Here is a 26812-nt window from a genome sequence, read left to right as displayed (position 1 = left end):
TGGAGGCAGCTATAAAGATGACGTGTGGAGGCTGCTATAAAGACTGTGTGGAGGCTGCTATAAAGACTGGTGGAGGCTGCTATGGAGACAAATAAATTTGGATAGTGCCTGTATGTGGCAGTCTAAAACAGTTTTCAAAACAGAGGAGTGGATAGGTGGCCTTCCAGAAAAATTAAATAGATAGAGTGCCTGTATGTGGCAGTACAAAAAAGTTTTCAAAAAAGAGGAGTGGGTAGGTGGCCCTCCAGAAAAATTAAATAGATAGAGTGCCTGTATGTGGCAGACCAAAATATTTTTCAAAACAGAGGAGCGGGTAGGTGGCCCTCCATAGAAATTAAATAGATAGAAGGCCTGTATGTGGCAGTCCAAAAAAGTTTTCAAAACAGAGGTACGGGTAGGTGGCCCTCCAGAAAAATAAAATACATAGAGTACCTGTATGTGGCACTCCCAAAACATTTGCAATACTGAGGACCACGATTGTGGCCCTCCATAAAAATGTAATACATACAGAACTATAGCTGGAGACAGTTGAACCTGGCAAAAAATAGCCAGTTGCCTCTGCTTTAGTGTTCAAAGAGGTGAAGGAGGAGAATGAGGAGGAGGAGTGCATACATGAGAATTATTCAGGTTGAGCTGCTTTCACCTGGTGGAGAATGGAAATCATGAGAAATCCATGTTTGATTCATCTTGATAAGCGTCAGCCTGTTAGCGCTGTCAGTCGCTTATCGTTGATGATGCCACCGGCGGCACTGAAAACCCGCTTAGACAACACGCTAGCGGCAGAGCCGGCAAGAACCTCCAAGGTGTACAGCGCCAGTTCGGGCCAGATGTCCAGCTTTGAAACCAAATAGTTGCAGGGAGCTGTGTGATCATTTAGGATGATGGTTTGGTCAGCTACGTACTCCCTCACCATCTTTCTGTAAAGATCACCCTACTCTGCTGAGACTGGGGACAGGTGACAGTGTCTTGCTGGGGTGACAAAAAACTGGCAAAGGCCTTGTAAAGCGTACCCCTGCCAGTGCTGGACAAGCTGCCTGCTTGCCTACTCTCCCTCGCTACTTGTCCAGCAGAAGTACGCCCTCTGCCGCTAGCAGTGTCAGATGGGAAAGACTGTTTCAGCTTGTGCACCAGGGCCTGCTGGTATTCATGCACTCTCACACTCCTTTCCTCTACAGGGATGAGAGTGGAAAGATTTTGCTTGTACAGTGGGTCTAGGAGAGTGAATACCCAGTAATCGGCGCTGGAAAAAATTCTTTGAGCGCGAGGGTCACGGGATAGGCAGCCTAGCATGAAATCTGCCAAATGCGCAAGAATTCACTCCCTGAATCTCCATTTCCTCCATTTCCTCCTCCTCCTCCAACTCCTCTTCTTCTGCCCACACACGCTGAACAGTTAATAAGGACTGAGCAATTGTCCCTTCTTCTGTCTCGCCGACATTCTGCTGCTCTTCCTCCTCATCCACCTCCTCCGATACGCGCTGAGAAACAGACCGGAGGGTGCTCAACAAGGGAATCTTCTTCCCCCGTCTCTTGTGACGAGTGCAAAGCTTCCGACTTCATGCTGACTAGAGAGTTTTTCAACAGGCCAAGCAGCAGGATCGTGAGGCTGATGATGGCGGCATCGCCACTGACCATCTGTGTTGACTCCTCAAAGTTACTCAGCACCTGACAGATATCAGACATCCACGTCCACTCCTCATTGTAGACTTGAGGAAGCTGACTGACCTGACTACCAGTTCTGGTGGAAGTTGACATCTGGCAGTCTACAATCGCTCTGCGCTGCTAGTAAACTCTGGATAACATGGTAAATGTGAAATTCCATCTCGTGGGCACGTCGCACAACAGTCGGTGAGCAGGCAGTTGGAGGCGGCACTGCGCTCCCCTGAGAGTAGCAGCATCTGTGTTCGACTTTCTGAAATGCGCACAGAAGCGGCGCACCTTTGTGAGCAAATCAGATAGATTGGGGTATGTCTTGAGGAACCGCTGAACTATCAGATTGAGCACATGGGCCAGGCATGGCACATGTATTAGTCTGCCGAGTTGCAGAGCCGCCACCAGGTTACGGCCATTGTCACAAACAACCATGTCTGGCTTCAGGTTCAGCCGCAAAACGGTCTGCGCCGTGATGCCCTGTAACAGCTCTTGGGTGGTGTGCCTTTTATTGCCTAGGCTCAGCAGTTTGAGCACCGCCTGCTGTCGCTTAGCGACGGCACTGCTGCTGCGCCTAGAGCTACCGACTGATGGCGCCATGCCCACGGATGGTAATTCGGAGGAGAAGGTGGAGGAGGGGTGGGAGTAGGCCTGAGAGACAGTGACCGAGGTAGGCCCTGCAATCCTCGGCGTCGGCAGTATATGAGCGGCCCCAGGGTCAGACTCGGTCCCAGCCTCCGCCAAGTTAACCCAATGTGCCATCAGTGACATATAGTGGCCCTACCCGGCAGCACTCGTCCACGTGTCCGTGGTTAGGTGGACCTTGTCAGAAACGGCGTTGGTCATTTTCATGGTTGTTGATGTTGTCTGACACGTGCTGGTGCATGGCTGGGATGGCACATCGGGAAAAGTAGTGGCGGCTGGGGACCGAAAATGATGAAAAAACACATTTGCGCCATTTCTTGTGGGCTTGGTTTTTACAGCTTTCACTGTGCGCCCCAAATGACAGATCTACTTCATTCATTGGGTCAATACGATCACAGGGATACCAAATTTGTATAGGTTTTATAATTTTTTCATACATTTACAAAAATTAAAACCTCCTGTACAGAAAAAAAATTCTTCATTTTACAGTGTTCTTGCGCTAATATCTTTTTCATACTTTAGTGTACAGAGCTGTGGGTGGTGTCATTTTTTGCAACTTCTGATGACGTTTTCAACGCTTTTATTTTTAGGACTGTGTGACCTTTTGATCACTTTTTATAGATTTTTTTCTATTTTTCAAAATGGCTAAAAATGCTATTTGCAACTTCGGGCGCTATTTTCCGCTACGGGGTAAAACGCAGTGAAAAACGGTTATTATATTTTGATAGATCGGGCATTTTAGGACCCGGCAATACCTAATGTGTTTATGATTTATACTGTTTATTTATATTTGCAAAGAGCAAAAAAAGAAGTTGCAGAAAGTTCCCGCTCACCTTCCGACTCCACTGATTCCCAGCGCGAGATGCATCAAGAAAGCCCCACGGACCGCAGGCACATATTCCAAGAAGAAAGAAACGATGTCCGCGCTTCAGGGATAACCAGGTACCATGACTAAGCCCTGAGAGAGGGCGAAACGCGTTGGTTTTTCCACCTGGGCCACCACACGTGTACAAGTTTGCCTATATGGATTTTATAAGAATATGAAAATAAAGAATTGATTTTTACCTGGTTATCCCTGAAGCGCGGACATCGTTTCTTTCTTCTTGTTTATTTATATTTATATCAGTTCTAGGGAAAGGGGGGTGATTTGAATTTTTATGTTTTTTTAATATAATTTTTTTTTTTTACTATTTTTGACTCCCTAGGGTACTTTAACCCTATGTTGTCTGATTGATCCTACCATACACTGCCATACTACAGTATGGCAGTATATGGGGATTTTGCATACCATCTATTACAATGTGAACAATGTGAACACATTGTAATAGATAGCCTCGATCATGACAGCCTCGGATCTCCGATCGCGGGTGTTAGCGACGTGAGCCCGTGAGCACTCTTCATACTCCCCCATGCGCAGCAAGACGTAAGGGTACGTCTTATTGCGCTATGGGGTTAAAGAACCTCCAGACTTCAGAAAATTTAGCCCGCGCCACCGGAGCTTCACTACGTGAAACATTTGGCACTGATGCACCAGCTCTGGCCCTGCGTCTCCGTCTGGCCCCACCACTGCCTCTTCCAACCTGTTCTGGTATAGGACTCGCCTCTGTCTCACAAGCACTGTCTTCACCCGTCCTAGCACTACTAGTGCCAGCAAGCACAGCCACAAGCAAATTAAAAAACTGTATTGTAGCCCTAAAAAGGGCTGTTGGGTTCTTGTAGAATCACTCCTGCCTAACACTAATCTAATAGATCACCCTAATGCTATCCTTAACGGCATCCAGACAGAGAATGATCTGAGCACGACAGAGAGTGGCTAGTATATTCCAAGGTCACCTGATCAGGCCAGCCAACCACTGCTATCGACATATAAGGGAACCACGTGATGCTGGGTGTACTGCAGAGTGTCCTGGCTTGTGATTGGCTCTGTTTCTGGCAGCCAAAAATCAAAACGGCGGGAGATGCCATTTTCTCGAGCTGTCCTGACCCCCTGCCTGACTATGACTCTCATTCTGCTGCTGTTTCTGTACCTCGCCTTGGCCACTACTGCGAGCAAGTCGTGCCTGTGGAGAAACCTGGTGGTACCCCCAGCAGCAAGCCAACCCGCATTGCAGGAGGCTCTGGTGAATACCAGGGGCTACTTAGACTCTTAGGTGGTTCAGTGGGTCCACTACCTCCGATCCTGACAGACGCTCTCCTCCTCACACCCTTTAATAAGAATAAATACAACTAACTGACTTTTTCCACTAAATCAAGGAGTTACAGAGTCTGCAAAGGGATATGACCCCCTTTCATTCTCTCTGAATTGGAATCTCCTCCCCTCCTTCCCATACAATTTCTTTAACATATAGGGGCAGATTTATCAAGTGTCTGAAAGTCAGAATATTTCCAATTGCCCATGGCAACCAATCACAGCTCCCCTTTAAAATATTCATGAGCACTGGTGAAATGAAAGCTGGGCTGTGATTGGTTGCCATGGGCAACTGGAAATATTCCGACTTTCAGACTGCTTGATAAATCTGCCCCATAATCTTGATTGAATTTCTTGATACATCAGAAAGTCCTTCCTATATGAAAGGTTAGGAATATGAATTCTCACTCTGGTCCATTTAGGCAGTTCTCCTGCCTATCTTTTGCTGGATATATATATATATATATATATATATATATATATATATATATATATATATATATAATTCTGTTTAAAAAAAAAATGAAATGTCTTTTGATGATCACTGCCTAGTGTGCATAAAATGCTTTGGATTTTCAGTTTCTTGTATAACATCATGTTTGACGAAGAGTACTAGTATTCTTGAAAGCTCACCGTCAAATATACTCTATATTTGCTATTTTGCTATATTAGCTATATACAACAGCTTCCCAGCACCTCCCCGACACATGTTTTGATACCTCATTGGGGCATATTTACTGAGAACAGCGCAAACAGCAGGGTGCGCCAGATTCATAATTTGTATCTCACATTCTTCATGAATCTGGTGCCCCCTGCACTGCTCTGACAAAGTCCACCATTTGTTTCTGGTGTACTAAAGGTACACCTTGCACCACATTTAACTTGCAAAGTCTGACAGAGATATTAAAGACATGGGGCATGCAACACATCTCTGTCAGACTTTGCAAGTTAAATGTGGTGCAAGGTCCGACTGAGCACTGGACCCCCAGAAATTTGTGTTGCATGAAGAGTAGTGCCACGTGCCACATAGTGTCGGTTGCGACACAATTGGGATGTGTGTGTCAGAAATGTGTCTTAGACACTTCTTAAATACCTGTGCAAGCAGTTTGCACAGAAAAGAACATGCAAAGTCTGATGTGGGTCACTGTGCTCCGTTGTACCCTCACTTCCGGTAATATACAGTGGGGCACATTTACTTAAGCGGTCCTGTCGCAATCCCCGATCTGGTCGGTCCGACGAGGATGAAGTCCGGCGCGATTCACCAACATCATGCGCCCGAGATCCTGCATGTGTCGCTTCCCCGCTGAGGTCCGCCGGAGTTCACCTTCTTCTTCCTGGTGTATGTGAGTTCATGTCTTGAGACACAATTTGCGATGTTAAATCACACGCGTTGTCCGAATCTGTCAGATTGTCCGACGGGCCGCCCCCCGATTTGTGTCACGTGAAAGCCGGCGCTGATGACCCAAAATCCAATCGGGTGCGCCACAAACCCCTGTTAAATGCACTGCAAAACAGAAATCATCGGGAAACCGAACAAAAATGCGGCCTGTGGACCCTTAGTAAATAAGAACCAGTATGTCTATGACATTTTTGCACACTAGTACTATTCTATAGGTACACAAAAATAGAGAAAAGTATTTTCACTATGACCGGAGCTCCAAGGATTCTTCTTCTCCCTCTTATTTTATCTTAAAACTTCGATGAACAGCACCAATCTTCAATTTCTCCTGCTGAAAGTATGTCACCATTCAGACTATCACCATCGCACTCACAATACAATTAAAAGAGGAGAATGAAACTGGAAGAAAATATGCAGGCAGATGGTGTGGTACGTTCCAACAAGGTTAAAATTTATTCCAATTCGTCATACTCACAAAAATCCATTAAAAATGCGCATATCACAAATTCACATAACGGGACGCTTGCTTTCTATCCGCCCGACCCAGGGTTTCGCCGGAAGCGTCTCAAACATCCGTCCCTTCTTTTATACATATTCCTAATCTACTACACATAAGGCTTTATTTTCAACAAACATTATTTTGTATACATTCCAAACCCCTATAAAATCAGTTTACACATAAGACTAATAATATAAAATGATTAATATTCCATTAGGTTTCTCATCAGCAATGTTTTCATATTTCCCATTTAATTCAATATTAGATACAATGATAATACAATCATTACGATCCTCTGAACAAATGTTACAATGTTGCGATCGTATAAATTACACATACAGTTTGCGAGTAGGGATGATTAAAATTTCCACCACCAGATATCACTCTAACACTAGGATTCCTACCCCGTCAATTAATCTCTCCTGACTTCTCAGTGACACCCCCCCTTTCTTCTCCATCTCTACCCGAAGCCATCCCTTAACCCTACTGCTTCCACTATAGTCTCCAAATGGATCTCTACCTCGTTTTTCCTCGGAGCTTAAAACAAAACCTGTACACACCATGCTAGTCTAGTGTGAACAGCTACCCGTTCTTTTTCATTCAAGAGCTTCCTCAATAGGTGAGAACTCGGTGTTATATATGACTAAAAACATAGTATAATATATGCATATGATAAATTCCTATAGTTTAATTAGATTCCATAATTGTCTGCAAGTATTCAATGTCCTATGTATTGTGATATTTTATAAAAATGCCCATACTAGCCTATCTTCTAACTAAATTATTAAAGTGCCTTGTGCATACCAATTTTATTCCATATGTGTTTTTTTACGTCTTAAGAGTACTCTTTAATATTTGTATGAATTGTGGGTATTATCAAATCTTTTTTATGTCTCTATCTATTGTTGTTCACCCTATCCTGATAAATTTGATGTGATTTGATGTGTTAAAGATAAATTTGTTTTAGTGTCATCTATTCGTGAAGTGTCTAATTATATATCCTTTTTCAATATAATATCATTTTCTTTATTGGTGACCAGACAATGTGCATATAACCAAACTTAGTGATCTTTTAAAAAGCATTTTAATTCAAAATCAATATTTAGACCCCTCGGGGCCAAGGTGTCCAGTTTGTGGATCCAAAATCCTTCTCTTCTGCTTAACTTAGTGCCCATATTTTCCCCTCGCCAGTGTGATTTTATTTTTTCAATACCGCAAAAAGTTAATCCTTTCGGATCCGAATTATGGAATCTCTTAAAGTGGGCTGAGACACTGTGACTCAATAGTCCCTTTTTTATATTTCTGCAGTGCTCACCAATCCTAGTTTTAATTTTGCGCCCAGTTCTTCCTACATATCCCATATTACAAGGACAAATTATTAGGTAAACTACATGATTCCTACTCTTAATAATGTTCCCTTCACAAAATAATTCCAGATCCAAAAATTGAATCATATCATGACTACTTTCATATGTAAACTTTAGATTAAATTCATTAATATTAATATACTCCATTAATTTTTCTAGTTCATTCTTCGTTCCTTTCCAAATAATAATACAGTCATCGATGAAACGTTTAAAGAGTACAATGTTTCCTCTAAATTTGTTCATATCTCCAAAAACATATTGTTCTTCCCATTTTTCCATGTACAGGTTGGCGAACGACGGGGCAAATTTCGCTCCCATCACCGTTCCGCCAACCTGTACATAGAATTTATCATCAAACCAGAAGTAGTTGGATTCTAAACAAAATTTAATTGCCTCCAACAAAAAATATCTCTTCTGCCAACTAATTGTCCCTATTGTTTCCAGTTTTTCTTTTATAGCCTTGACCCCCAATTTTTGGGGTATCGATGTATATAATGTTGATACATCACATGTTCTAGTTGTATATCTTTTAAAATTTCTAACAGATGTTGGGAATCTCTAAGGAAAGTTTTCATCTTTTTTATTGATGGTTGTAAGTGTAAATCTATGTATTCCCCCAGGCGGCAAGTGATCAAATTTATGCCCCAGGGAGACCTATTGTCTCGGGCATAAATTCGATCACTTGCCGCCTGGTTGAATACATAGATTCATGACATATTATTATTTGGAAAGGAACGAAGAATGAACTAGAAAAATTCATGGAGTATATTAACCCCATAGCGCAATAAGACGTACCTGTACGTTTTATTGCGCATGGGGTAGTATGAAGAGGGTTCACGGGCTGAGCCCTCTTCATACACGCTGGGTGTGTAGTATGTAGTAGTATGGCAGTATATGGTAGGATCAATCAGACAACCTAGGGTTAAAGTAAATAGTATTATAGTATAGAGTTAGGGGATATGGGCAATACAAGTAGTGCACATATGCGTTATCCCCGCTCAAAATACCATACAACACAAAATTACCAACGTAAATAAAGAAAAAATATAAACTATATGGAACAATATAGTCTTTATTAATGCATATACAGAGATATTAAAAATGGCACAACAATGAAAGAAGTTTAAAAACTTGGAAGCAATGCATGTAACCATAGAGTAAGTGTATAAGACAAATGTAAATCAAAAGTGGAAAGGTAATAAGGACATCGGCAGACAGGGAAGCAATGGTGAGTGGCACAAAGTAACTGTGCAACAATGCAAAATACAAGTCTAAGCCATAAATACCATACCACAACTGAGAACATGCACTGCTCAACCCCTTAGGGAGTCTGAAATATAGTAAAAAATTTTAATAAAAAAAAATTAAAAATAAAAAATTATATTAAAAAAACCTAAAAATTCAAATCACCCCCCTTTCCCTAGAACAGTTATAAATATAAATAAACAGTAAAAATCATAAACACATTAGGTATCGCCGCGTCCGAAAATGCCCGATCTATCAAAATATAAGAATGTTTTTTTTTACTGCGTTTAACCCCGTAACGGAAAATAGTGCCCAAAGTCGCAAATGGCATTTTTTTGCCATTTTGAAAAATATAAACAATTCAATAAAAAGTGATCAAAAGGTCGTACAATTCTAAAAATAAAAGCATTGAAAACGTCATCAAAAGTCGCAAAAAATGACACCACCCACAGCTCCATACACCAAAGTATGAAAAAGTTATTAGCGCAAGAAGACGGCAAAATGAAGAATTTTTTTTTTGTACAAGAGGTTTTAATTTTTGTAAATGTATGAAAACATTATACAAATTTGGTATCCATGTGATCGTATTGACCCAATGAATAAATTAGACATGTCATTTGGAGCGCACAGTGAAAGATGTCAAATCCACGCCCACAAGAATACGGCGCAAATGCGTTTTTTCACCATTTTTACTGCATTCAGAATTTTTTTCCCGCTTCCCAGTATATGGCATAGACAATTAAATGCCATCACTATGAAGTGCAATTTGTTACGCAGAAAACAAGCCATCACACAGCTCTCTACATGGAAAAATAAAAAAGTTATAGATTTTTGAAGGTGGGGTGTGAAAAATAAAGACGCAATAACGAAAAAGGGCCTGGTCCTTAAGGGGTTAATATTAATGAATTTAATCTAAAGTTTACATATGAAAGTAGTCATGATATGATTCAATTTTTGGATCTGGAATTATTTTGTGAAGGGAACATTATTAAGAGTAGGAATCAATTTAAACAAGTAGATGTTAACAGTTTCATCGAATTTGATAGCTGTCATCATAAACCATGGATTAATAATATCCCTAGAGGCCAAATAAAAAGAATCGAAAGGAATTGTACAAACGAACAGGATGTAGTGAATCAGACAGAAATTATTAAGAGTAGATTTAGGGAAAGGTGGTATCCGGAGGAACTCTTTTTAGAGAAACAGGCAATAGCAAAACAACATATTGATAATGAAGCCATTAATCCTTTGTTCATAACCACGTTTTCCAAGGAAGCGCTAAAAGTGAAATCAATCATTCATAGATACTGGCATATATTGAGAGGAGACCCTGTAATAGGGGCCAAACTAACAAACAAACCAACAACTATTTTTCGCAAAGCTCCCTCCTTAAGAGATTTGCTCACAAGGAGCTACATAAATACGAAAGGAGAAGAGACAATAGACAAAAAAGGTAAATTTACATATTGCAAAAAATGCAAAGCATGTAAAGAAACTAAATCTTCCTTGACTAACATAGAAATTAATGGTCAGAAAATTACAGCTAATTGTGACATGAACTGCAATACAAGTAATGTAGTTTACCTAATAATTTGTCCTTGTAATATGGGATATGTAGGAAGAACTGGGCGCAAAATTAAAACTAGGATTGGTGAGCACTGCAGAAATATAAAAAAGGGACTATTGAGTCACAGTGTCTCAGCCCACTTTAAGAGATTCCATAATTCGGATCCGAAAGGATTAACTTTTTGCGGTATTGAAAAAATAAAATCACACTGGCGAGGGGAAAATATGGGCACTAAGTTGAGCAGAAGAGAAGGATTTTGGATCCACAAACTGGACACCTTGGCCCCAAGGGGTCTAAATATTGATTTTGAATTAAAATGCTTTTTAAAAGATCACTAAGTTTGGTTATATGCACATTGTCTGGTCACCAATAAAGAAAATGATATTATATTGAAAAAGGATATATAATTGGACACTTCACGAATAGATGACACTAAAACAAATTTATCTTTAACACATCAAATCACATCAAATTTATCAGGATAGGGTGAACAACAATAGATAGAGACATAAAAAAGATTTGATAATACCCACAATTCATACAAATATAAAAGAGTACTCTTAAGACGTAAAAAAACACATATGGAATAAAATTGGAATGCACGAGGCACTTTAAATAATTTAGTTAGAAGATAGGCTAGTATGGGCATTTTTATAAAACATCACAATACATAGGACATTGAATACTTGCAGACAATTATGGAATCTAATTAAACTATAGGAATTTATCATATGCATATATTATACTATGTTTTTAGTCATTTGTAACACCGAGTTCTCACCTATTGAGGAAGCTCTGGAATGAAAAAGAATGGGTAGCTGTTCACACTAGACAAACATGGTGTGTACAGGTTTTGTTTTAAGCTCCGAGGAAAATACGAGGTAGAGATCCATTTGGAGACTATAGTGGAAGCAGTAGGGTTAAGCTTCGGGTAGAGACGGAGAAGAAACGGGGTGTCACTGAGAAGTCAGGAGAGATTAATTGACGGGGTAGGAATCCTAGTGTTAGAGTGACATCTGGTGGTGGAAATTTTAATCGTCCCTACTCGCAAACTGTATGTGTAATTTATACGATCGCAACATTGTAACATTTGTTCAGAGGATCGTAATGATTGTATTATCATTGTATCTAATATTGAATTATATGGGAAATATGAAAACATTGCTGATGAGAAACCTAATGGAATATTAATCATTTTATATTATTAGTCTTATGTGTAAACTGATTTTATAGGGGTTTGGAATGTATACAAAATAATGTTTGTTGAAAATAAAGCCTTATGTGTAGTAGATTAGGAATATGTATAAAAGAAGGGACGGATGTTTGAGACGCTAGCAACGCCCCGGAAGAAGCCTTGCCGGCGAAACCCTGGGTCGGGCGGATAGAAAGCTAGCGTCCCGTTATGTGAATTTGTGATATGCGCATTTTTAATGGATTTTTGTGAGTATGATGAATTGGAATAAATTTTAACCTTGTTGGAACGTACCACACCATCTGCCTGCATATTTTCTTCCAGTTAAAATACAATTAAAAGAGGAGAATGAGAGTGCGATGGTGCTAGTCTGAATGGTGACATACTTTCAGCAGGAGAAATTGAAGATTGGTGCTGTTCATCGAAGTTTTAAGATAAAATAAGAGGGAGAAGAAGAATCCACGGTATAAGACCTCGGATACCACCACCTCTGCTGGAGTGATTGCACAAATAAACAAAAAGGTTTTGTATATGAAATGTCCGGGAGTTACTGCAGATCCCATAACCGTCCTGTGGTAATGATTGCTGTATCTTGGTGGTCCAGCAGGACTCTATTGCGCAAGTCTGGCCACCGCTGCCAGAGTGTGACGTGGTCGTATCCGAGGAAGCTATCTCGTTTCTAAGGGACAGAATGACTACATTTATGAGAAATTATCTCCACACAGGAACATTTTTCTAAATGACATCCAATTGAAGGAATGTTTACATATGGAAGATTAGTGAAACTGAATGTGAGTGCCCAGACGAGAATACCCCTTTAAGTACTCACCTTCTGGTGCTACTCTTCTCCCCTATTCTATATTCTGTAGTAGTGCGACCCATCATAGTGTGCGTGTTGGCGAAGCGTGCAGAGCTGGGTTGCGCTATTGCAGAGGATAGAATAGGAGCCAGTGGGGACAGTGGACAGCTGCAGGCATAATCTGGCATTCTTTGAAGAGTGGGCCCAAAAAATATATCACCTGATGGGCCCAAAGTACTCTACTCTCTAATCCCACACAAGTTAAATACCTTTAATACTGGCACACAGGTTTTGATGAAGAGTTTGGCAGAAACCCAGCCACCATAACAGAACAAAAACCTTACCTGAACTGTGTCCACAGGAGGATTAAAAGTACCATTCACACTGTTCTCATAACTATCACAAGTCTAATCCTCCCATTATCTGATGACCAACTGGGTTGCTGAAAAAGCTACACTTCAGTGAAGTCCAGAGATGTAGTCACAATTGTGATACTTGTTGTCAGGATGCTACCCCGTATCAGTTTGGTATTTCTCTGTCTTTGTGTGTTTTATTGCATAAGCGTAGTTTACTTGAAGATACAGAAAAAAAGAAAGACTTACAAGGAACCTGCATCCACGTTTGGTCCACGAATATAAAATGGTACCCGGATGTCAAACTCGTAAGGCATGGACTTCCCTTTCACCAAACCAAACTGACCAATGTGGTAGCCATGGTCAGATGTGTATATGATGTACGTATTGTCCAGCTCGCCCAGGTCCACCAGCATATCATAAATCTAGAAGACATAAAACATTTCTTATGCAGCGAACAGCAGCATCCACCAGAATGTCATAAATCTAGAAGACCACAGTCACCATAATTTCCATATTTCTTATGCAGCAAATATACATGCGGAGTGAATGAAGACTCTAATTTTGAATGTTACTGGAGTATAAGGCATGATATAATTATATTGTGAGCGTGATATAGAATTTAACTAAATAAGGCTTAAAAACTCATGCCCATGAATGGCCTGTGAAGCATGATTACATTTCAACATTGTTGTTCCCCTGGGGAGAAGGGACTCTTTGCATCAAACAGTGCCGTGATGCTTGGAGTTCAGGCATGGTTTTCAGTGAAATGCCTATCTGTTTAAGCCTAAGGCCAGTTATTTATTCTGTGCTGTATTTTACATCAGAATTTGAGGATCAAAATCATAAATTGATACAATACCAAGATCTAAAACAACTTTCTAATATACTTTTCTCATTAGGTTCCCCTGGGTTTGGCTGACAAATACTGATGCTAATTATTGGCCAGAACTTGGATGTGTGAAACAACCCTATGGGTATTTTCACATATATTAGTTGCCGTTAGTTGCATCAAATTTTATATATGCAACTTTTCATCAGTTTTATGAGATGTGATGATCTGATGATAAAAAAAAAATGGTGCAAACTATTGCTTTAAATATGACTATATGACTATATATGACTGCGTTTCCAGTGAAATTCATGCAATCGGTTATTGATTGCATGTGTTTCTAATTTTTATGCTATTGGGCCAAGGCCCGCACCTGTGTGCTAGCGTTTCGTTTATAAACACAGTGCTAGCAGCACGTGTGACCACTTCCTTAGGCTAACAACAACAATGATCTAGTCCTAATCACACATGTGAGGCGAAGAATAAGGGCACTTTCACTGAGTTAAGTTCACAGTGTTAAAAGCGATCCGCATGCCAGACAAATTTAGTTGACTAGACCAAGTCTTAATGTACCAGCACATAACCAATTTTTTGGGCCCTTTGATAGCAGTTTTTATGGCTTCCACACGGCCACATTATATAGTATGATATCATCCTCATCACTGTTTTATTCAGTGCCCCGAGGATGATCCGACTAAAATAATTTATTTGATCCACAAAAAATGATAATTCTGGTAACACACAGACCAAGTTTAAAACAGTGAACCCCAGCCCAAAACAGCTCTAAGATAGAAGTTGTGGGGTCAGTCCTGGTTCACACCTTCTCCATACAGTCTTCCACAGACATCAGGGTCTGTTGTCTTCGGCGCTGCAGCATGTTGGTAAACTCCATGTGGATAGGCATCATGGGGCCTGTGTACCGCATGATCCAATGCTTGTCTGGATTTGGGGCATAGTTGTAGCTTGGGGTTCTGAAGACAAAAAAATACACAGTTTTCAGTTCATATAATACTAGAGGGTCATAATATGTGATTTTTTTTTTATGCAGTTGCTCTCCAAACAATTGCTGTCACTATCAGATATCCATTTTTCAATTACAATAAGAAGTCTAATTTTTAATGTAGTTCTAGAATTCTATTTGTAAAGATCTATATGACTGTCACACTACTTACATGTGCTGAGAAGCATTGGAGAACATGTATGAATACTGGGGTGCAGAGTCTTCTGGACCATGGGGGGCAGCATGGCTCAGTACCATCAACACTGGCCGGTGGGGGTACATTTTCTTGGAGCTGCGGAAGAAACTGATGCTATTGTTTGTGATGAGATCTGTCAGATAATCCTTAAAGGAGAAACAAAAACAGAAGATTTATAAGATTCACCTCTATGGTGGACAATGTTTTTAATCCTGTATCCACTGGACTTAAGGACAGAATCAGGGCCGGTTCTAGACAAAGTGGGGCCCTGGGCAAAACTAAAAGTGGGGCCCCAAAATAAAACTATTATATGACCAGTCACAGTCAGCCAGAGGATCCCTTTAGTATGGTAAAACTGTAATTCTGGAGAATTTTAGACTTTTTAGATAGACATGTGTAGAGTTCACAAATGTCCCATATTGATATGTTCACATAAATAAATCCACATAATATCACTAAAACTGTAATAACTAGATATCTTCTTTTCAGCTAGAAAATTCACACAAATCTATCATTGTATGTTCCTTACACAATGGTCACCCAAATAAATAACTATATATCCATAAACCAAGCTAATGAGATAATAAAGTCACTTTTAGATGTGCGCCATTGTATTAGCTGCACAATAACAGAACCCTCCGCGGATCATAAGAATGAGAGTGAAAACATCATAACATAGGTGTAAATAATGGAAGATGATGGGAAATAAAAACTTTACTCCAGAACATGTGTGTGTTTTTGGTGTTACATATTACTTTATGAACACGTTCTGGGTTTGAATGTTCATCGTATCAGTCAATTTTCCCAACAACAAAAAACTATCACAAAATAAAAGGGAATAAGAAAGAAAGTGTGTTCTTAGATAGTTCTGCATAGAGAAGGGTTAAAAACATGAATATTAGTTGCTATTTTCCTTCACAAAATGTAGTAACATATAAAGTGAATATTTCCATTATCTGTGAGGTGCAGCAGCTCCTGTGTCCAGCAAATGCTCCCTGTAGACTGATGGCTGAGAATCTGGAGGGGGTGCACACTTCAGGGCGCTGTATCTCCCGCTCTGTGACACATAGAACCTCACTTCTTTTTTCCTATGAAAGAAGAGAGTCTCCTCTTTTATATGAATCTAAATTGTTTCTAAGTTTTAGGAAAATTGAGATAATAACTGTTGAACTGCCGTTGGGAGTGATTTTTATATATAAAAATGGCACCTGATATTCTCACTTTAAACCTGAATATCTCTGGATCCATGGCACCTAGAAACAAAATTCAAGATTCATCTGAAAGAAGAGAATCTCCCCTTTCATGGGGCCCTGGGCAATTGCCACCTTTGCCTACCCATAGCGCCGGCCCTGGACAGAATATAAAACTAAAAAAAAAAATTGATAAATCAATTAAAATGCCCCCAAAACCCTTGCATATAAAATTGGCATAAAAAGTAAAAATCACCATACAAATCCCACATATATGGAATCATCTGCTCGACTGTGTAATATAGCTCCGCATCTAAAAGCAGAACTGGCCCTCTGTACACTGAAGGGAGAAAAACAGTGATATTGCATCCAGCATGCCAAAGAGAAAGGTTTCAGCAAATTCTGCCTCTTTTTGAGTATGTGTATGGGGATGAGACTTCTGAAGGAGTATTGAGGAAAAGATTCTTCTCCAGTTACCAGAAATAGAATGATACACTATCTCAATATGCATATAGTCTGTGGGAGATTATGGTTGCTTTGGAAAAGAGAGAAGAAGCAGGTGTTGAGTCCTTCAAAAACACACAACTATTGATGCAAGATCCTACTGGGCATGAGGAGCCAGCCACTGAGGAGAACTCTGAGAGAGCATGTTAATCAAGACCCTCACCCTCCAACAAGTATTGAAAGAATCCATCGCATTGCATTAGAGAGAGGAGGAGTATGAAGGTACCCCTGGTGTAACGCAGATCCAGGTAGCACCTGTTCAAGAGAGAACATTGGAGTTTGGACTGAATACTTTTGAGGAAGAATTGCAAGACCTACCTACGAGACAGTCTACCCAAAATGGTGGGCTAGAGGGCTAGAAATAGAGCTACTAAAGAAGGAGATACCGTAAATATGAGAGAAAGCATACGGAAAAGTTGGGAGTGTGGTGAAGTAGGCCATATGGCCAGGAACTTTTTGCGGAGGGGGGCTGTTGCCAACCATGGACTGCACAGCACCTACCACATGCAGCCCACTCTGAGACAGCTTCTGGCCACCGTGAGGTTCCATCTCACTCAGCACCTCTATGTAGGCCAGATAACCTGCATTCTCCAGTCCTCTGCCCATCCCAGGGAGAAAAATGGCCATCTACACCTGAGAAAGGCTCAGCAACAGCCTATTTCTCACCTCCCTCACCCTCCTTGTCTGAATCCCAATATCCATGTAGAACGCACCCTAAAATGTCGTCCTACTCGAAACACTGCCCTCCATTGCCCCAACAAGCACAGATGATGATGCCCGAGCTAACGCCTGTCTTTTTGTCACAAGAAATTGGGGCTTTGACGGAACTGAGAGTCCTCCGTGCTCACCTCTGATCTATCCCTACTAAGGAGGACATGGAAAGTTACATGGCACGTCTAGAACAGTCCTATGGGGCAGAATGAGGAGAGGTGAGAGAAGATGTTCAAAATCTGAATGCTAGAGACTCTTTGAAGAGGAAAGTCAAGCAACCTTATACAAGTGGAGTGGACAACCACGACACCATCCTGTCCACACATACTTTCCAGCTACAATTCTTAACTGATCAACTAGATGATACCGAAAATGGAGAGCGTTGCAATAATATAAGGTTTTGTGGCCTACTGGAAATGGTGGAATCCTCTCATCTCCATGATACACTTCGACAGATCTTCAATTCCTTATTAGAGGTCCCGGCTGATACACCTCTAGAACTGGACAGAGTACATCTATCCCTACAGGCCAAACCTAATGACTGTGACCCACCTAGGGTCCACAAATACCAAATTACCATCATTTCTAAAACCAGGGAAACATAGTTCATTCTTTTTCAAAGAGCAAGCCTGCAGCTACTAGTAGACTTATCCTGTCTCATGTTACTCAAGCGCAAAGCTCTGAAACCTCTTCTCAGGGAGCTCCGTCAAAGGAACATTCCCTGCTCTTGGGGATTCCCATTTTGTCTACAGGTCCGCAACAAAGAAGGCAGATACACCTTACAATACCCGGCTGATGTCCCAGAACTCTCAGCTGCCCTTGGCTTTCCGGCACCAATCATCACAGAGTGGCCGAGACTTCCCATCCCGGAAGGCCTTGATGGAGCCCTTCCACTCCAAGCCAGACCTTCAAGACGTTGAAACCGCAGGGGCAAAGAAGACGACAGAGAATTCCAGATAACCAGTAATCCGGACTACCTACTTGGAGACAAATCCGTTGCCCACTATTTCTGACTCTGAAGCCTCCTCTTTGGAGAATGATTTTGCGGAAGAAGTAGCATTTGGTATCAAAAATCTTAAAACTGGTAAAAGCCCAAGTCCTGACGACTTCACTCCTAGATTTTATAAAGTATGTAAACTGGAAATAATTCCCCGACGAACTAAAGCTTTCAACACCATTTCTGAAAATTGCCCCTTTTCAATCCAAGCTTTGCACGCTTACATCACAGTGATACTCAAACCGAGAAAGGACCAGACATGCTCATGTACTAAGGGTGCGTGGAGCGCATTTTCATTGGGTTTCCCGACGATCTCCATTTTGCGCAGAATTGCCCCAGGATTTTTGCTCACGCGATCGGATTTTGGCGCATCAGCGCCAGCTTGCACACAACAGAAATCAGAAGCCATGGCCTTCAGACAACTCGAAGGATTCGAACACCGTGCAAGATTTAACATTTAGAATTGTGTCGCAAGACATGCACTTACAAGCACCGGGAAGCAGGTGAACTCCGGCGGAACTCAGCGCAGAAGCGACGGATGGAGGAACTCGGGCGCATGATCTCAGTGAATCGTGGCAGACCCGAATCCTCGTCGGACAATGCACCACTGGATCGCGACAGGACCGGGTAAGTAAATCTGCCCCACTGTGGCAACTTTCACCCAATATCCCCAATGAATGTAGACACCAAAATATTTTCTAAGCTTTTAGCGCTCCGACTTCAGCCCTTCATCCCCTCTTTGATACATCAGGAACAAGTGGGGACGAGAGGCAATGGGACAACACAATGAAAACCACTTCCCTAATAGCATAGACACAGACCTTCAGAAACCCCATGTGTCTACTATCCACTGAAGCTGAAAAAGCCTTTGATTGTGTACACTGGGGGTTTCTGGAGGCAACCTTGCAATCCATTGGCCTAGGCCCTCACATGAGCAAAATAAGTATGGTTCTATATAGGGGTCCATCCGCCAGGATTAGGGTTAATGGAGCACTTTCACTGCTACTTTCCATTTCAAACGGGACCAGACAGGGATGCCCCCTATCACCTTTTCTATATCTCTTAGTAATGGAGACCCGAGCCGACGCTCTCAGAAGCAATCCTGACATTCGGGGCTCAAGGGTAGGACAAATCCATCATAAAACGTCCCTATTTGCGGATGTACTACTCCTTTATGTAACCAACCCTCAAAGCTCTCTCACAGCAATACTGAAGGAGTATGAAGTTGCTGAGTTTCCCAAAGGTACCAAAGTCAATCTACAGAAGTCGGAGATGCTGAACGTGTCGGTTCATCCTACAGAAGTGTCCCATTTAACTTTATCCTTCCCTTTCCGCTGGGCAGATACATTTATTAAGTATTTGGGTGTTCATATTTCCTCAGATCTCTCCCGTTTATACTCTCTCAACCACAAACCGCTACTGAAAGCCATAGCAGCCGATCTGGCAGTTGTTGGCCCTTTCCAGGTTTTGGAGAATCAATGTGCTTGTGAAAATGGATATTCTCCCCTGGCTCCTGTATTTATTCCAGACAGTTTCCTTGGATATCCCCCGAAACTTCTTTCTGTCCCTTCAAAAATTAGCTCACCATTTCATATGGCGAGGTTCTCTCCCTCGTATAAGAAGAAGTCTCCTTATACGATCCAGGATAGGTGGGGGAATGCCAGACTTCATATCCATAAAGCAGCCACAGGCACCTGTGTGCTAGATCTTTTTCAGCACAAATCAAATAAGCTTTGGGTCAGGTCAGAATTGGAACGTTCATGTACTGGGTTTTTTCTGGTTACCACAATCCATTATGCTACAGTTTCTCCAGATATCATCTGCCCTGAGGGGGATCTACAGGCTTGAAGAAAATTTGCATTTTAACTACAAATAGTGTTCATTCCGGGCCCCATGACCCCATTGCTGGGTAACCCACAATTTACTCCAGGGACCCATGCCCATTCCCTTCTAGGGATGGATATCAAGCCTCCTAGAATTAGAGATGTGGTAAATGAAGGTGGACTTCACCCACTAGTGGAAATAGGCACTGGAAGTGTACTAGGTTCTTGGCTAAACTACCTGCAATTGCGATACAACATCTCCTCTGTGGCACCCATACCAATTCATACATCCACCGTTACTACATTTGAAGAACCATGCCTCACTAAAACTCAGCTCACTAATACCATTTCACTATTGTATGGATTGCTTTTGGCAAGGGAGCCAGGGGATTCGAAACCATACTATGCCAGGGCCTGGGAGACGGCTCCGGGCAGAGAACTTACCAAGAGCAATGGTCTACTGTATTAACCCTGACTCATGTTCTGTCACTGTCCTGCAGAATTTAGGAACTTAACTTTAAGATTCTCTCACCTTGGTACCGCACCCCAGTTAAACTGAGACAAATTGATCCCCAGATTTCAAATAAGTGCTGGCGATGCATGAGCAACACTGACACAATGCTACATATCTGGTGGAGTTGCCCTCTCATCATCCCCCTGAAACAGAATATTTACCATTTATATAATGCATTGAGCAACTCTCATGTGACCTTTACAGTTGAATAGGTTCTACTTTCTGCTCTTTCAGGACTTATCTCTAAGATAAAAAAAGGATCTACTCAGACATTTTCTTGTAGCCACTCGTCAAATTATCCCCACTGCTGGAGATCCTTGGTTCCCCCCTCCAGAGCTGATTGGGTTGCAGCCCTGAACCACATTTTCAGAATAGAGGAACTGAGAGCTATTGACGATGAAAAAAATCACAGTTTTACACTACATGGTCCAACTGGATGACCTTCAGGGACTCCCTCTCTTTTGCTGCTTGGGTCACTTCTGGATGAGTACCTAAGATCGTACCACACAATACTCTTAATTTTCTTTATCTTTCATTCTTCTCTTCTTTGTCATCTCTTTTATCTGTTCTTCTCCCTAACCCCACCCTCCTTTTTATGTAACCCAATGATGTCCTACCTTATTCCTATCCCTTAACTGTCCATCTGTTTATTGGAGGCAACCTGTTTATATTCTGAACTTGTTACATCTCATATGATCTGTTAAATGCCTTAATTGCTTCGTTTTAACCTGAATGACAATTCATCCTACGGTACATGTCATCTAATATGAGATATCTGAGATGCATTCCAATTGTATGGATCACTCTGCAACTGCTTCCTGACTATGTTAATGATGTTTACTGTACTATGTTTGTTTCAATAAATGTTTATTGACTCTAAAGAGACACACATCTCCATGAGACCCATGGAAGTGGGTAAGATAAAAACATCATTACCCCTAGGCGCACCACGACGTTATACTACGTCCCCGGGGCTACATGCTTAGCGCACCGGGACGTAGTATAACATCCAGCTTCTGGCACCGGCTCACGAACGGAGCCGGAACCAGAAGCTGTCGGCTGTCTATCACAGCTGACAGCCTGCGCTAACACACGCGATCGGAGCCGACTCCGTTCGCGGCTGTTAACCCATGCTTGACCACGGCGTGTAAGGGTGTTTGAATGTGGATCGGATCCCCCACGCCGCTTACCGGGGGATCCGATCCACTTCTGGGCAGCTCCAAGGACTGGCATGTGCCCCGGAGCTGCCCGGTCACCCTGGCAGTCTGATCCCTTCCGGGTCTGACTGTAAAGTGTCTGAGCATGCACGAGCATGCCAGATAGATTACACTGCTCTACAATAAAATAGTATTGTAGAGCAGTGTATTGAACTTGAACCAGCGATCAGAGCATCACTGGTTCAAGTTCAAGTATGTATAAGTAAAAAAAGTGAAAAACACTAAAGTTAATACATTAGAATAAATAAAAAATAAATGCATTAAAATATAAGCCCCTAAAATGTCACTTTCCCATAAAAACACTTAATAAATTATAAAAAAACACATAAAACCCCCGCATATTTGGTATTTCCGTGTCCGTAACAATCTGTATAATAAAACAGAATCGCACAGTAAACGCCGGAGAAAAAAACCCGCAAAAACTTTCCAAAAAAAGATAATTTTTAATTACTACCCTAAAAAAATGCTCTAAAAAGTGATTTAAAAAATGTTATGCACTCTAAAATAAGCCCACTCAAAAGACAACTCTACTCGCAAAAAATAAGCCCTTAACCAGATTTTTCGGCCGAAAAATAAAAAAGTTATGCATATGAAAAGATGGTGATGCAAAAATGAGCAAGACTTTCTCCAAATTAGTTTTTATTCAGTACAATTGAATAATACACAAAACTCCCACATATTTGGCATCCCTGCGTCCGTAACAATCTGCATAATAAAACAGAATCATTATTAGAACCGCAAAGTGAACCCCGTAAAAGAAAAACCAAAAAAGCTCCAAAAAAAAGATAATTTTCAATTAATACCCTATAAAAAATGCTCTAAAAAGTGATTTAAAAAATGTTATGCCCTCTAAAATAAGACAACTAAAAAGAACAATCCTTCTTGCAAAAAAATAAGCCCTTAAACAGATTTGTGAGGCGAAAAATAAAAAAGTTATGCATATGAAAGACGGTGATGCTAAAATTAACAACATTATTCAGTAAAAATGGGAAAAAATAAAAACTCTATATAAATGAGGCCTTTTGGTAATCGTGGCGACCCATAGAATAAAAATAATATACTATTTTTATGGTATGGTTAACGACCAAAAAAAAAAAACATAAAAATGTTCCTAAAAATTGTTGATTTTCATTTCCTCCACCAACAAAGAGTTAATAAAATTTCACCAATTAGCTATAGATGGCCCAAAATTACCTACCAGAAAAGTGCAACTCATGTGGCAAAAGAAATAAGCCCCTATAGGTCCACATTAAAAAAAGAAAAAAAATTATGGCCTGTACAATGTGATGTGGATGGCGCCTCCTTCCCTTCTATGCCCGGCCGTGCGCCCATACAGCAGTCACCACCACATATGGGGTATCAGTACACTTGGGAGAAATTGGGTATCAAACTCTGTGGAGCCTTTTTTCATTTAATCCATTGTAAATGTTTAATTTTCCACCCAAAATGAGTGTATTGTGAAAAAATATTACAATTTGCAGACTGCACCTCCATTTTGTTTTAACCCCTATAAAACACCTAAAGGGTTAACAAACTTCTTAAAAGTGGTTTTTCATACATTGAGGGGTGTAGTTTCCATAATGGGGTCATTTTTGAGTCTAGCTATTATTTAGGCCTCTCATTGTCAATTAGAAGTTGAGCAGGTCCATCTAAATACAGGTTCTGGTGATTTTACAAAAAATGTGAAAAATGATACCTAAATTCTGAGCCTTTCTAACATTCTAGTAAAATGTGCGGAATCTTAAAAAACCATGCCAACATAAAGCAGACATTTGGGAAATGTAAGTTATGAATTTATTTGGCTGCATCAAAAGTAGAGAATTTAGAACGTTGAAAATAAAGAATTTTTCCAAATTTTTGCCAAATTTAGTTTTTTTTCATAACTAAACGCAAAAGATTTCATCCAAATTTTTAAACTAATTTGAAGTACAATGTGTCACGAGAAAACAATCTCAAAATCCCCTGGATATCTTATAGCGTCCCAAAGCTATAAGCACTTATAGTGACACAGGCCAGATTTGAAAAATGGGACCGTTTCCTTATGGCCAAAAGAGGCTGAGTCCCCTAGGGGTTAAAAGGTATATATACTAGATTGTTATATTGTTCTTATAGGGATTAAGAGTAAAGATAATAGTAACAGTTCTGTGATATTAATACGTTCATTTTCACACAAATTACCTTTTATCACACTAGCGCTGGGAGGAAGGAAACAAATAATCAAATACATGTGACTTTTTAGCTCTTATTCTATATCACAAGAATTTGTTGCTCCAAATAACCATGATGTAACCAAGTGCATATTATCTTACAGACCTAGTGGAAATCTATTAGAAAACAAGAGGGGGCGTGTACTAGATAGGATTAACCATCCTATTACGTGAGGATCATGTATAATCTTTTATTTAGACCCAATGGATGTCTGCTTTCAAGCATAAACATCCAGAAGGTTTCTTGATTCATGAGTTTCCTCTTCATGTCTCCACCCCAACAGAGCGAAAATATTGACATCAGACAAATGTCATCTGATTCTGACCTTCAACGGACCCGGTATGTGGCCAACATATTGTTTGTTACAATCCTTACATTTAATCACATATATAGCATTAGAGGTATTGCAGTTTAAATATGTTTTAATAGGGAAGAGCTCCCCAGTTAATGACGAACAAAATGTATTCCAAACCGTAATAGAAGAATATTGGCTTTACATTGATTGTGGCCACATTTAAAACTCCCAGGATAATTCAACGATGCCTGAACAGGGTCATAACTACTAAACAGACTGGGAGAAATCTTGGATCAGATTGTGGAGGCACACTTGGCTACACATTTGATTCTCCCCTCAATCATGGTGCTAGTTCTGAATACTGAAATAGAATAGGGAAATATTTGTGAACAATTTTTCTGATATTTGAAAATTGTCTGCCATAAGCAGTAGAAAAAACAAAAGCATTATAGCATTACCTATTTCCCCTTGTCAATTTTCTTTTCAGTTCTATTTATATCCCATGATTTATAACCTAGTTGTACAATCTCTTCTTCAAGGTTGTTTTCTCTTGTTCAAAATCTATCCTCACTACAACTTCTTCTGAATCATACCATCTCACCATGTTATATGTCCAGTCACATGGGTGGAATGGCATGGTGTTGCAAGAAGAGTGGTATTCCTAGAGGTGTCTTTCCTATAGGGGTTAACTGACTTTTTCTTTCATCCCTGTGACATCCAGGAAAGAAATGCCATCGTCCCCATAACAGTAAATTGCAAATGCATATCATTGAAGTTAAGGTAATTGACAAAAAGGTTGAAAGATGATCCTAAATCCACACTAGGTCATCTATGTATCTTCTTGCTCTGGTGTGGATTGTCACAAATCATCAGTTCCTCCCATTGAGACATGTAAATCTTTGCAAGGGAGGGGGTAAACTTCACCCACATAGGGGCCCCCTTCTCTTCCAAATAATACATGCCATCAAACATGAAATAGTTATTCTGAAGTAAAAATTCAGTTGCTGACAAAATAAAGTTTTTTGAGGTGGAACTGAATGTGGTGTACTTATCACACTGTAAGGCATTTGGTCCGGGATCATCATCTCCCGGGGTAGATGGGCATAATTCACCAGCACACAAGTAATTTCACTATCCACACTGTGTGATTTGGGTACAGTAATTTGGCAGTAAAAAAAAAACAAAAACAGCAAAAATAAAGCATAAGCCTCTCCGGCTCTTACTACACATTACTACTACTGCCAGGCACCCCAAAAAACTCACAGTATCAGCTCACTGCAACAGCTCCACATGCCTTTCACATAGCCTGTCTCTTCCACAGGCTGGAGCCATTGTGGGAAGTCTGCACCAGGTACTTGTGCAGGACTTCCAGCTGGATGTAAATTAAACTTACTCAGACAGACCCAACTTTCCCAGGTCTGTATCTGTTCAGCTGTATAGCTGAATTATACCCCTCCCACCATTCAAATCTACTCATGATTTGCAAGACATGTTTGGTGTCTTGCAAGAAGGTTGGAGTTACCCTGTTGAGTGGTTGTAAAAAGTGATCCAGCAGGTTTCTTGGAACAACAAATTCTTTTGATATAGAATTAGAGATAATAAGTCAAATGTTTCATTTCCTCACATTTTCAGTGATAGTGTGATAAATTCATATGATCAAAGGTGATTTATATGAAAATAGTGATGTACATGTTAATATCAGTGAACTATTACTATTACCTTTACTATAAGAACAATATAATAATCTAGTATATATACCTTTTAATGATTTAATGATGTTTTTATCTTAACCCACTACCATGGGTCTCATGGAGACTTTTACAGACTTTTTCAGATGTGTGAATTAGCTTTTGTCACTCATGTCTTGTATCTGTGACTCTTCTCTCTCTCAGACTGGAAGTGAACCACACCACATTATTTTGACTGACAGCTCAGTGTCTCTTCAAATCACCGCTCTACCCCCTTGTACGTGCTAATATTCAACTACAGACATATAAAGCTCTATGTTAAGATGGGACATATTTTTTACACAGTGCCTTGTGTTACATTCCTGACATGTGACCAGTGACATCATCACAGGCCCTTCAGCCTTCTAAGAATAGCAAACTGTACACCATGTATGTGATTACATGAAATCACAGCAGCCTCCATAGAGGATGGTGAAGAGTAGAAGTCCATGGAGGCTGTGACTGCATGTGCTCACGTACATGCATGGGGTACAATTTCTATTATTAAGAGGTTAAAGGACCTGAGATAAATATCACTCTGGTCACAAAACATGAACTGTGACCAGTAAGGATGCATAAGGCATGGGGAGGAGTATATGGGATGCGCCGGCCAAGCAGGACACGCCCCCTCTGATGCTAGGTAATATAAGATAAAAGGTGATTTATGTGGATATAAGCGAAACAATTTTTAGCTA

At 40.6% G+C, this 26812-nt stretch overlaps 1 protein-coding gene across 6 annotated transcripts in view; it reads right to left on the bottom strand.

Moving 5' to 3' along the window:
• The window catches only part of SULF2 (sulfatase 2), a 696319-nt gene that overhangs the window by 451489 nt on the left and 218018 nt on the right, over positions 1-26812 (bottom strand). For all 6 annotated transcript variants that reach the window (XM_072110535.1, XM_072110536.1, XM_072110534.1 and 3 more), the window contains 3 exons: positions 14908-15077; positions 14556-14706; positions 13153-13328 (listed from right to left, as the gene is read on the bottom strand). In XM_072110535.1, the coding sequence (XP_071966636.1) occupies positions 13153-13328; positions 14556-14706; positions 14908-15077 (497 nt within the window). The remainder of the gene's footprint in view (positions 1-13152; positions 13329-14555; positions 14707-14907; positions 15078-26812) is intronic.

Source organism: Engystomops pustulosus, chromosome 6, assembly GCF_040894005.1.
Source record: "Engystomops pustulosus chromosome 6, aEngPut4.maternal, whole genome shotgun sequence".
Classification (NCBI taxonomy): domain Eukaryota; kingdom Metazoa; phylum Chordata; class Amphibia; order Anura; family Leptodactylidae; genus Engystomops; species Engystomops pustulosus.
The sequence above is the reverse complement of the archived record's forward strand: the minus strand, read 5'-3'. Positions and strand labels throughout refer to the sequence as shown.